The 13,229-nt window shown below is 36.3% G+C and overlaps 1 protein-coding gene across 2 annotated transcripts in view; it reads left to right on the top strand.

The window, feature by feature from the left end:
* Nucleotides 1–1,922: 1,922 nt before the first annotated feature.
* hexb (hexosaminidase B (beta polypeptide)) overlaps nucleotides 1,923–13,229 on the top strand; it is a 25,653-nt gene continuing 14,346 nt past the window's right edge. Inside the window, exons 1-13 of one of the 2 annotated variants that reach the window (XM_037752866.1) lie at nucleotides 1,923–2,271; nucleotides 2,351–2,505; nucleotides 4,934–4,999; nucleotides 5,963–6,009; nucleotides 6,115–6,225; nucleotides 6,311–6,412; nucleotides 6,517–6,649; nucleotides 6,846–7,026; nucleotides 7,305–7,391; nucleotides 7,523–7,595; nucleotides 9,993–10,173; nucleotides 10,571–10,661; nucleotides 10,774–10,878. In XM_037752866.1, coding sequence (XP_037608794.1) covers nucleotides 1,988–2,271; nucleotides 2,351–2,505; nucleotides 4,934–4,999; nucleotides 5,963–6,009; nucleotides 6,115–6,225; nucleotides 6,311–6,412; nucleotides 6,517–6,649; nucleotides 6,846–7,026; nucleotides 7,305–7,391; nucleotides 7,523–7,595; nucleotides 9,993–10,173; nucleotides 10,571–10,661; nucleotides 10,774–10,878 — 1,616 coding nt within the window. In that variant the 5' untranslated portion in view covers nucleotides 1,923–1,987. Of the gene's footprint in view, nucleotides 2,272–2,350; nucleotides 2,506–4,933; nucleotides 5,000–5,962; nucleotides 6,010–6,114; nucleotides 6,226–6,310; nucleotides 6,413–6,516; nucleotides 6,650–6,845; nucleotides 7,027–7,304; nucleotides 7,392–7,522; nucleotides 7,596–8,470; nucleotides 8,646–9,992; nucleotides 10,174–10,570; nucleotides 10,662–10,773; nucleotides 10,879–13,229 lie in introns of both variants that reach the window. The other variant, XM_037752867.1, reaches the window with a different exon arrangement.

Below are 13,229 nucleotides of genomic sequence, written 5' to 3'. Positions count from 1 at the left end.
TGGATAAGAAGATGATGTTTTAAAAGAGAATGATGGTTGAAAAAGATGATGTGGTTGTATGCGGTGTGTGCTTAATGTCTATGAACTGATTACACATTATGTTTTTCGCATCATTGGGCAAAAATTGCATAATAACCTTTCAGTATATTGTAATTCAAGTGTTCTGAGAGATAACTAGACTTCTGCTCCTCCTCATGGATCTTTTTTCAGGCTTTAGAAAATCAACAGGTCATTTCAGAGAGAAAGCGTTCCTATTGGCTATGCTCCGGTCATGTGACCGGTAGTTTGGCTTTCCTTCACCAGATTTCACAAACTTTCTCATTTTACAGCTAAACCGTGCACTACAAGATGATTCTGAAAACATTTGAGGAGAGAAATAGGCATTAATGTAACATAATATTGATTCATATTTGATCAGCGCTGCCTAGTTTGACTGTTTGGTCGGAGTTCGCGAGTGATTGACAGCCAGACAGCAGACCTCAGATCAGCTCTTACTGCTTGATTTCCTCCGGTCTGTGAAATCTTGCAGATGCCGTTAGGAGCACCGGAGGACACAGAGACACATCATTTTTTTCAGGTGACCTGTTTCATGTACTACTGTCACAATATAGCGACCGTTTTATAAAAATAACTTTTTTTTAATCATATTTGCTCCAATCTGGCCTACTGATGCTTTAATCTGTCACAAGTACATAAATTGTTTATACAATTATATTGTTGTTTTAGTCTAGCTTCATCTTTTATATTGAATATTGAATTAATAAAATATATTAAAATAATTTAGAAATATAATCAGCATGATAATAATAAATAAAAATAATGGAACACTATTGTTCTGAAAATTATAATTAATGTGGGGAATCATGTCAGTCAAGTCAACTTCCTGAAGTGTTACGGTGGTGTAACCACTATTCAAAGAGGGTCAGTGTATCTTTCGGTCATTCAATTTTCTTTTCACAAACGGATTCTAAAAAATGAGAAATTGAAATACTAGATGTTTTTCTTTATCGGGGTCAAAAAGGGATGAACTAAACTTTAAAAAAACGGGTTGATTTTCATTTTCTATTTCTAAAAACAAATAATAAAATCACTAAAAGACAGAAACAAAAATCGCCCCGTTTTTTCGTATTCTGCGACCGGACGTTGTCATTTACAAAGTAAGAGCGCGTATGAGGACGGCGCTGTGACATGACTTCTTCTCTGAGACACACTCTTTTATCGTTTAAAAAAACTACGTACCGATCCATGTCCATCACCTTCAGTTACACAGCAGCACAATTCTTCTTTCTCTCTCATAAACACAGCACTGTCCTCATACACGCTCTTACTTTGTAAATGGTAACTTCCGGTCGCAGAATATGAAAAAAACGGGGCGTTTTCTTGTGATTTTATTTTTTGTTTTTAGAAATAGAAAATCAACCTGTTTTTTAATTTTAGTTCATCCCTTTTTGACCCCGGTAAAGAAAAACGCCTTGCATTTCAATATTAATTTTTGTATTTTAAAACCAAAATCAAATAACCTAATTTTTTGTTTTTTTTAATATCCTTTTGTGAAAGGAAACTCAAATGACCAAAAGATACACTGACCAAAGAGACATTTTATTAAATAATTGTACATCAGTAAACCAGTGTGCACTTCCCCTTTAAATCTCTGCACCTGTCGTTGACTTAACGGCCACAGGTGTCGCTGTTAACAAGCATTTCTAATTCTTACAAACAGTCCCTTTAAAAAAAATAAAATTTAAATAACCACTAATTTTTTGTTTTTTAATATCCTTTTGTGAAAGGAAAATCAGATGACCAAAAGATACACTGACCAAAGAGACATTTATTAAATAATTGTGCATGAGTAAACCAGTGTGCACTTCCCCTTTAAATCTGTGCATCAGCTGGACTTCCTGCATCACAAGTCCCTCCCACCTCTCCTCCACATAACACCAGTGTGAGCTCTCTCTGTAGGTCTTGTGACTCTGCTGCTGGCAACAACATGATCACTACTGCTGTGAAGTTCACACTACTGCTGCTGCTGGCTCTGCTGGGCTTCTCTCAGGGCCACCAGAACAACAACTACATCATCGATGAAGGAGAAGTAGAGGAAGAGGTGGAGTCTGTTGTTCAGGCCTCTAAATTTGGATCTCTGTGGCCTCTGCCGCAGAAAGCTCAAATCTCTGATGTAGCATTCAAGATGACCAGCTTCAGCTTCAAGATAGTTGATGCCAAACAGTCAACAGCTGGGCAGAGCTGCAGCCTCCTGCAGGATGCATACAGGAGGTAAGAAGCTACACTGTTGTGTTTACAGCACCGTGATGCATTCAGGGACAGCATGGTAAACATGGTTCTCCCTCAACAGGTATTATGAGTACATGTTTGGCAGCAATAGGAGACAGGAGCTGATGAAGAGAAGCAGAGGAACAGGTCCAGTAGAGCTCACTGAGCTGCAGGTGTGGATCACATCAGCTGACTCTGAGTGTGACGGTTATCCTAGTGTGTCTTCTGATGAGTCATGTGAGTTTCTCTTCTCTTCCTCATTCATATCATAATGCACATTTAATCATTAATCTGCTGCACTTGTGCAAAGTGAGAACTAACTAGTGCACATTCACTTGAGTAGTTCCTTTGTGTGAAACTGTATGACTGTATGTTCTGCTACATGTCAGAGGGAAATACATATACTTTACATTTAGCTGATAATACTTTTACTAAAGTGACACATTTTCAAAGCAGGACTTTTACTTGTAATGGAGTATTTTTTTTTATTGCAGTATTGCTATTTTTACTTGAGTAAATTGCTGATGAATTATGATATTTATCTATTGCTTTTTAAGATATATATATAACCCCAAAAAGCATTTTACTAATATACAGTGGTGGTGGAAAGTACTAATAAGTACATTTACTCAAGTATTGTACAATGAGGTGCTACTTTATACTACTTTAGTTAGTTTACAGATTCATATTTTATAGACAAAAAATATGATACACTGTTAAAGATTAAACTGCCAAACAGTATCCACTTGCATTACAAGTACTTTCACTTTTGATACTTAACTTTTAGCTGATAATACTTGCATACTTTTACTTAAGGGACATTTTCAAAGCAGGAGTATTTTTATATTGCAGTATTGTTACTTTTACTAGAGTAAATGATCTTAATACTTTCTACAACACTGCCTAACCACTTGCATTACAAGTACTTTCACTTTTGATACTTTACATTTAGCTAGTAAATAATACTTGCATACTTTTACTTCAAAAGTGACACATTTTCAAAGCAGGACTTTTACTTATAAAGGAGTATTTTTTGCTACTTTTACTTGAGTAAATTATCTCAATACTTTCTACAACACTGACGACTACATGTCAGAAGGAAATATTGTACTTTTTTACTAATTTCATCATGAATCATTCTGCTGCACTTCTGCAAAGTGCTAACTAAGTACATTTTAAGTACACATTCACTTGAGTAATTCCTTTGTATGAAACTTTATACCTATGTTCCACTACATTTATTTAACAGCTTTAGTTACAGATTAATATTTTATAGACTAAAATATGATGCACTGTTAAATATTAAACTGCCAAACAGTATCCACTTGCATTACAAGTACTTTCACTTTTGATACTTAACATTTAGCTGATAATACTTGCATACTTTTACTTAAGGGACATTTTCAAAGCAGGAGTATTTTTATATTGCAGTATTGTTACTTTTACTAGAGTAAATGATCTTAATACTTTCTACAACACTGCCTAACCACTTGCATTACAAGTACTTTCACTTTTGATACTTTACATTTAGCTGAAAATACTTTTACTTAAGTGGCATTTTCAAAGCAGGACTTTTACTTATAATGGAGTATTTTTGTATTTCAGTATTGCTACTTTTACTTGAATAAATTCTTAATACTTTCTCCAACACTGACAACTATATTTAGTTTACAGAAAGAGACAAAAATATGATGCACTGTTGAAGATTAAACTGCCCAACAGTATTTGAAGTAGTTAAAATGGGCTCCATCAGGACCATTTTTCTGCATTACAAGTACTTTCACTTTTGATTATTTTACATTTAGCTGATAATACTTGCATACTTTTACTTAAGTGACATTTTCAAAGCAGGACTTCTACTTATAAAGGAGTATTTTAATATTGCAGTACTGCTACTTTTACTTGAGTAAATGATCTTAATACTTTCTCCAACACTGCCTCTGCGGAAATGATATTTGCATAATGCGGAAATGATATTTGCATAATGTTATCTGCAGACTTCTGCTGATGTATTAGGATATTTATCTGTTGCTTTTTAAGGCTTAACCCTCCCCCATAAAAGCATTCTACTTTATAATATGCAGTGGTGGTGGAACTATTTATTTGCTCAAGAACTGTAAGATTTTGAGGTCCTACTTTATATATCTACTCCACTACATGTCAGAGAGTATTATTGCACTTTTTACTCCACAACGTTTATTTGACAGCTATAATGATTATTTAACAAATCAAGATTTGACAAAAACATAAGTTTATAATACAACACATTTCAGATGTCTGACTGTTTGCAGTTTCACCAAAGAGGTAAAATGATCTCACAAAACCCAGCAAAGACTACAGAAAAGTCTTCCAAACGAATACTTTTACCTTTGATACTTAAAGTACATTTTACTGACAATGCCAAATACTTTTACTTAAATATTTGAATGCATGGCTTTTAGTTGTAACAGAGTATTTTTACATTGGTGTTTTGGTACTTTACATTACTTTACCTTACATTTTACAACAAGACATGGGGCATATATACTCATGACTTGCCAGTGGAATTAGAGATTACCTGGACAGTAGATACTGTCAAATGTTTAAAGCCCACCTGAGTGTTTAAGACCCCGACTTTAGCACCATAATAACCACCTGACGCACATGCAACTGTTTGTGTCCACAGATGAGCTGTCCGTGGATCAGCCGTACGCTATCCTGAAAGCACCGAAGGTCTGGGGAGCCCTGCACGGTAGGATCTTATTATTGCACCACTTCAAATAATAACCAAGTGGTATCGATTGATTATTTTCTGTTGATCACATAATTATAATCACTTCGGCTCTACTCTGGACCATTACAAACAAACCTTGCATCACACTGAAGGGGTTTATTTCACAACAATGACCCGCTAGCTGTACATTATTACACTTATTACACGGCTACTTACTGAAGAAATCAATCATTTTGACACAAAAACGGTCCTCCAGAGTCCGACATCAGAACTGCGTCCATAGCAACGGTCTGTTATACTTAGCAATGGTCTGTAATACATAGCAACGGTCTGTTATACTTAGCAACGGTCTTTTATACATAGCAACGGTCTGTTATACATAGCAACGGTCTGTTATACATAGCAACGGTCAGTTATACTTAGCAACGGTCTTTTATACATAGCAACGGTCTTTTCTTTTATACATAGCAACGGCCTTTTATACATAGCAACGGTCTGTTATACATAGCAACGGTCTGTTATACTTAGCAACGGTCTTTTATACATAGCAACGGTCCGTTATAAAGAAATAACGGACCGTAGAACGCCGTGATTGACCAATCAGAATCGAGTATTCAACAAAGCCGTGTAATAAATATCGTTTTTGGGATATCACATGACCTAGATCGTGATAGAAGATTTTAGCCATATCGCCTAGTTCTACATCACAGATGAAAAATGTTTGTGTAAAGTATATCTGCATGTGTTTGCATGCGTAATAAGTGCAATCAAAAGCTGTTTGATAAAGTGCTGGTGTTGCGTTACACCTTGTGTGACAGTTTGCGTCACTCCCTTCCACAGAAAATGACAGTTGTTACTGTGGAACTTTGCTCATATGTGTTTCATCACATGACAGTAACTTAATTTTATGGTGTCATTAAATCTTCCAGGAACTTGACATGATAACGTACAGTGTGTTTATTTATTTGGCATCGTTTTTAGGTCTGGAAACTTTCAGCCAGTTGGTGTATGAAGATGAATATGGAGCAGTAAGTGAAGGACAATATATACATTTTTTAATTCATAATGAGGATCAATGGTCAGCTGCATGAGAACCAGGTTCTAACTCTGATTTTCACTTTATTTCTTTTCAGAAAACCATCAATTCAACAACAGTCAGTGACTTCCCCAGATTTGCCCATCGAGGCATCTTACTGGACAGCTCGCGCCATTTCCTGCCCATTAAAGTCATCTTGGCCAATCTGGTACGTCAATTTTTATTTTGTTTTCTCATTTTTAAGTTTATTCACTTCATTAAATCCATTTTTTTCTTTTTGTTCCTTCATACAGGAAACAATGGCGATGAACAAATTCAACGTTTTCCACTGGCACATCGTGGACGATCCATCCTTCCCGTACCTGAGCCGAACGTTCCCACAGCTGAGCCAGCAGGTCAGTAATTATTCAGGTTACTGCTGTTAAATCTCAGCAAAGACAAGTAGAGTTTTTTAATATGAAGATATTGTATTTCTCACAACTCATTAAACTGTTGGCAGGGAGCGTACCACCCGTACACACATGTGTATACACCCGCTGACGTGAAGATGGTGATCGAGTTTGGCCGTCTGCGAGGCATTCGTGTTATCCCGGAGTTTGACACTCCAGGTCACACACAGTCTTGGGGCAAAGGTGAGTTCTGAAAGTGTTGGTGGAGTCGCCACCATTTGTGAATGAAATGCAAAAAAAATATGTATTTTTCAAATTTTATTTATACAAATTGAATTGTTATTTATATCGCCCAACCCTACCTGGAAGCATTCAGCAAGGATATACCAGGAAAAACAATAAAGCATGAAAAATCTCCTCCATGTTGTTTTCCTCTTAGGCCAGAAAGATCTGCTCACACCGTGTTACTCCGGCTCCAAACCCTCTGGCACCTTCGGACCGGTGAACCCCATCCTGAACACCACCTATGACTTCATGAGCCAGTTCTTCAAGGAGATCAGCACCGTGTTCCCTGATGCCTACATTCACCTGGGAGGGGATGAAGTGGACTTCACCTGCTGGTGAGACTATAAACACAATGTCAAATAAACTTCTCCTCAGCATCAAAGATTAGACGGCAGCAAAGAGTTTAGAAGCAAAGAGATGAAACTTTGGTGCATAGCTGCTAGATGGCACTGCGATAGCGCTGCCACTGAAAACGCCAATGAGTCTGGCGTAAGCATAGCTCTGCTGCTGGGCGCTGATGTTTCAATGGAACGACCAATTGGCTTTCACGTCTACTTCTACTTTCTTTACAGCAGTTAATATTTGGCTGCTGTTTTCTTTTTTTGCCCTGCAGGAAGTCCAACCCGGACATCCAGAAGTTCATGGAGCAGCAGGGCTTCGGACAAGACTACAGCAAACTGGAATCGTTCTATATCCAAAAGTGTGTTTCTTATTTTATATTTAAGTGTTTTGCTTGTGCAGCAGTAAACTGGTTATCAGAGAAACGTCACATTCATTCTATTCCTTATTCAAAAAAGAAAGATTTATTTTGTGCCTGTTTTGACTTGATAGACTCTTGGATATCGTCACCGCCACCAAGAAGGGCTACATGATCTGGCAGGAGGTGTTTGACAACGGTGTGAAGGTAACTAAAGAGTTGTTTCCATGTTGGGGATAATAATGTCGCACTTTTATATAGTAACTATTATAGAGATGCACCGATCGATCGGCCGCTGACTGGAGACAGGCAATGTTCAGCTTGATTGACCCGATCAGTCTCAGATATAGCCGATTTTGTGCTGGTCAAATTTACATGCATGCGCCGAACGATGGTTCACGTCCTGCGCACAGACCGTAACCGCCAACTTGGCGACTTTCTCTCTAGATTTAGCGACTTTTCGGACCCTCTTAGCGACTTTATTTCTTCAAAGCGACTAGCGACAACTTTAGTGATTTATTCAGCCTTCTTAGGCTGTGCAATCAGTAATCATAAATAGTTTTGTATGAATAAATACATAGTTTAAGATAGATAATAAATAGGCTAGTTGACTCTCTATAATAGGCCTACATACACACTATAAAATAATATTTTCTGATTCTGAAATGTATGAACATACAGTTGAAAGAAAGTTACAAAAATGTCGTGAATTATATTTCTTAGAAAGAAAGAAAATCATCCAGAGTCGGCAGGTCAGACTTTTAAAAAATCTGAAAATTGCAATCGGTGCATCTCTACTAACTAACACCAAGATTTCAGTTTGATTGATAAATACTTATCACCATTTATAATTTGTGTTTTTGTTTTTCATTCTGTGTTATTAAAGGAATAGTTTGACATTTTGGGAAATTTGCTTCTTATGTTAGCTTCATATTTAGCACACAGACATGAGAGTGGTATTAATCTAATCATCGAACTCTCAGCTAGAAAGAGAATAAATGTCAACCTATTCCTTTAACCAAACCCAACAACTCCTGTAGTATGTAACCTAAATCCAGTAGCTTGGTCTGTAACTATTCCAGTTAAAGCCAGACACAGTAGTGGGTGTGTGGATCGGCGGCGGCTCTAACGAGGAGATGGGCAAAGTCACGGCCGCAGGTTACACCACCATCCTCTCCGCCCCATGGTACCTAGATTACATTAGCTACGCACAGGACTGGAGGAATTACTACAAGGTTGAGCCACTCAACTTCAACGGTCAGTTTTCATATAAATGACAATTTGATGTCTAATTAATTTAATTTGATGGAGGAATAATTAAGGCAAAAAAAGAATTTGTTCAACAGGCTTACGCTTAAAAACTGCACAGTTGTGACGAGGAGAGTCAGAGACAGACCTGAGGTGAAGATGGGGCCGTGTGGGTGGTGGTTTCACATGTCGTGTCTTTCACGGGTTGATGTAGAACACTGAAGTGGAGGACCAATCCTGCTGTATTTGAAACAATGACCCAATAAACTAAATACTCAAATCAAATAGGAAGCACATAATGAGTGAACAATGTGGCATGGCAAGAAGGTACACACTTTGTCTGTGGTGTTCTGGGTTCAAATCGTGGGCGCCGGAAGTACTTTATAGCCCTGTCCCACTTTCTTTTTAAGGTTGTGAGTCATTGTAGCCCCCGCAAATGCTCCTATAATGCAAAAAAGACTTTTCCACCATTCCCGTCCAGACTGTGGAGTAAAACTCTCATTTTAATCTGTGCAGCAGCCGTCTGCACTGCTTTTTCTTTCAACAATACGTGTGTAAATGTGAGGTTGATGCCCAATAAAAAGCACTGAATAATATATTTATCCACATTTTGCAACCGGCGTAGCAGAGTGGATCTTTATCCAATCATAATCAACCATCGTGTAGCCTAATTGAAATGAAATCAAAGTGATCTGACATCCAGCCCGCTACAGTTTCATAATAAACCGAAAATGTTTTTTCACTTCTCAACTGGTGGGCTGGTTCTCGCCGGGTGCATCGTCCGGTGTGCCGCGACCGAGGTCTGCTTGGAGATGGGATTCCTGGCGCGACGGTCAACCGGGGCTGACTGTCCTCAGTGTGAGGGGTCTGCAGCGATGTCGGCACCTTGCCTTGTTTACCACGCTTATGCTGTGTGACTTTTTGCCATCAGCATTCACAACCATACAACGTTTATGATTTAGAATGACACCACAGTCTCTCAAAATCCTGTGGGAAACACTGTATTACATCACCCATAGCTGCCCCACTGACCCACTTCAAAACTCATTCCGACGCCGCCGGTTCAAATCCACCAGCAAGGAGAAAATAAGTCAAGTTTGGTCCTCCATAAACCCGGACCAAGACGAGAGTGGACTGAACCTTTTTTGATTTCCAGACACTCAAAATGTTACCATGCAGATTATGTGACACGTGTTCTGCAAATAGTTAAAAATGAAACGGTTTAAAACACAAGGCATACATTTCTTAAATGGGCTTGAAGTAATAGAAGGCTCTGACATTTTCGTCTTTGTCTCTCCCCTTCCTCCATCTTTCGTCTTTATCTTGCTGATATTTGTATGTATGTGTGCTCTGTAGCTGAAACCAGACACACTTATCCACGTTTGGAAAGGAAACCAGGAGCAATACCAGAGTGAGATGGCAAAAGTTACATCGTCAGGGTACCAGACCCTGCTGTCCACTCCCTGGTACCTGAACCGTATCTCCTACGGCCAGGACTGGCACGGCCATTACAAGGCCGACCCACAGGATTTCAAGGGTTTGTGTCTGCATGATTGATTTTAATTAGCAAGACTTTATTCCCGCTAACCCGTTATGACTGATAATTTGCTGTTTATGCAACATTGCTTTTTTGTCAGTATTCACATACTAGGTGTTATGACTTTGCCTCACTCATACGATTCAGTTTTATTGTTCTGTTGTTGGTCTGACTCAGATTTTATTGGCTGTTTTGTTTGACTCTTGTCAAAGTTGTTTGTCGCTCCTGTGCAAATACGTGTAAGCCTGTTGAATGAACAGAGGGGAAAATATCTTCACAAGATCACAGTATAATTATAATTAAATTAAGGATTTATTTAATTTAACACTCACTAAGTTGTAGATTTCCTGGATGTTGCTTGGGCTACCTGTTCTCATCAAGTTACATTTTAAAACAGGAACTGAAGCACAAAAGAAGCTTGTGATTGGTGGAGAAGCCTGTTTGTGGGGCGAGTATGTGGACGCCACCAACCTGACACCCAGACTCTGGTATGTTATTACACAGCAAGCTCTTATCAGAAAATGTATTTTGAACCATGGCACATCATATGACTGTAGACTGATTTTTTTCTTTTTTCTTTTGTCTTCCGTCCCTCTCCAGGCCTCGTGCCAGTGCTGTGGCAGAGCGGCTGTGGAGTGCCAAGGATGTGACGGACATCAACGATGCCTTCAACAGACTGTCTCTGCACCGCTGTCGCATGGTGGAGTAAGTATCTGAAGTCTGTTGATACTATTCACATCTATATCAGTACCTATGGAATCTATATACTATGACTTTTTTTTACTTTTTTCCACATACTGTACTATGACTTTTTTTCGACATGCTATACTATGACTTTTTTTTTTTACTTTTTTCGACATGCTATACCATGAGTTTTTTTCGACATACTACACTGACTTTTTTACTCTTTTTTCGACATATAATACTATGATTACTTTTTTGTCATGAAAAGCTGCGACAAAGAAGGGAGACCAGACGAGTTTCAGAGTACTAAATAGTAAAATTTATTCACAACATAATAAATTAGGAAACAAACATGAAAGTCAGTAAACAACAAAAACAACAAGCAGTCGCGTCTGCGATGGAATCAAGAGAGCCGTCCAGTGTGAAGGTGGTGAGGTTTTATCAAGAAACAGCCCTTGTTTGGCAGATCAAGCTAACGACCCAGATCCTTCAGCACAGGGAGGAGCTAGCAAAGGAAGGACACAGGAACACCTATTGGAGGGAAGGGGAGAAAAAATGAGAAAATAAGAAAGAAAAGTCATCGTGTAGCGTCTCAAAAAAAAGTCATAGTATAGCATGTTGAGAAAAAAAACACATAGTACAGAATGTCGTAAAAAAATCATAGTAAAGTATGTCGAAAGACATAAAAAAAGTCATAGTATTGTGTCGAAAAAAGTCAGTGTAGTATGTAAAAAAAAGTCTTAGTATGTCGAAAAAAAGTTAAAAAAAAGTCAGTATGTCGAAAAAAGTAAAAAAAAAAAAAAAGTCTAGTATGTCGAAAAAAGTAAAAAAAAAAAAAAAATCATAGTATGTCGAAAAAAGTAAAAAAAAAGTCAGTATGTCGAAAAAAGTAAAAAAAAAAAAAGTCTAGTATGTCGAAAAAAGTAAAAAAAAAAAAAGTCATAGTATGTCGGAAAAAAAAAGTCAGTATTGTATGCGGAAAAAAAGTCATAGTGTAGTATGTAAAAAAAAAAAGTCTTGGTATGTCGAAAAAAGTAAAAAAAAAAAAAAAAGTATGTCGAAAAAAGTCATAGCATGTCGAAAAAAAGTCATAGTGTAGTATGTAAAAAAGAAGTCTTGGTATGTCTAAAAAAGTAAAAAAAAAAAAAATCATAGTATGTCGAAAAAAGTAAAAAAAAAAAAAAGTCATAGTATGTCGAAAAAAGGTAAAAAAAAGTCAGTATGTCGAAAAAAGTAAAAAAAAAAAAGTCAGTATTGTATGCTGAAAAAAAGTCATAGTGTAGTATGTAAAAAAGAAAAGTCTTGGTATGTCTAAAAAAGTAAAAAAAAAAAAAAGTCATAGTATGTCGAAAAAAGTAAAAAAAAAAAGTCATAGTATATCGAAAAAGGTAAAAAAAAAGTCAGTATGTCGAAAAAAGTAAAAAAAAAAAAAAAAAGTCTAGTATGTAGAATAAAGTAAAAAAAAGTCAGTATGTCGAAAAAAGTAAAAAAAAAAAAAAGTCTATGTCGAAAAAAGTAAAAAAAAAAAAAGTAGTATGTCAAAAAAGTAAAAAAAAAAAAGTCATAGTATGTCGAAAAAAGTAAAAAAAAAAAAAAGTCATAGTATGTCGAAAAAAGTAAAAAAAAAAAAAAACTCATAGTATGTCGAAAACAGTAAAAAAAAAAAGTCATAGTATGTTGAAAAAAGTAAAAAAGAAAAGTCATAGTATGTCGAAAAAAAGTCAGTATGTCGAAAAAAGTAAAAAAAAAAAAAAAAAAGTCCAGTATGTCGAAAAAAGTAAAAAAAGTCAGTATGTCGAATAAAGTAAAAAAAAAAAAAAGTCATAGTATGTCGAAAAAAAGTCATAGTATGTCGAAAAAAGTAAAAAAAAAAAAAGTCATAGTATGTCGGAAAAAAAAAGTCAGTATTGTATGCTGAAAAAAAGTCTTGGTATGTCGAAAAAAGTAAAAAAAAAAAAAAAAGTCAGTATGTCGAAAAAAGTCATAGCATGTCGAAAAAAGTAAAAAAAAAAAAAAAAAAGTCCAGTATGTCGAAAAAAGTAAAAAAAAAGTCAGTATGTCGAAAAAAGTAAAAAAAAAAAAAAGTCAGTATGTCGAAAAAAGTAAAAAAAAAAAGTCATAGTATGTCGAAAAAAGTAAAAAAAAAAAGTCAGTATGTCGAAAAAAGTAAAAAAAAAAAAAAAAGTCCAGTATGTCGAAAAAAGTAAAAAAAAGTCAGTATGTCGAAAAAAGTAAAAAAAAAAAAAAGTCATAGTATGTCGAAAAAAAGTCATAGTATGTCGAAAAAAAGTCATAGTATGTCGAAAAAAGTAAAAAAAAAAAGTCTTAGTATGTCGAAAAAAAGTCAGTATGTCGAAAAAAGTAAAAAAAAA

This window comes from Sebastes umbrosus, chromosome 19 (assembly GCF_015220745.1).
Source record: "Sebastes umbrosus isolate fSebUmb1 chromosome 19, fSebUmb1.pri, whole genome shotgun sequence".
Classification (NCBI taxonomy): Eukaryota; Metazoa; Chordata; class Actinopteri; order Perciformes; family Sebastidae; genus Sebastes; species Sebastes umbrosus.
Note: the sequence above shows the minus strand (reverse complement) of the source record. Positions and strands in the feature narration are given on the sequence as shown.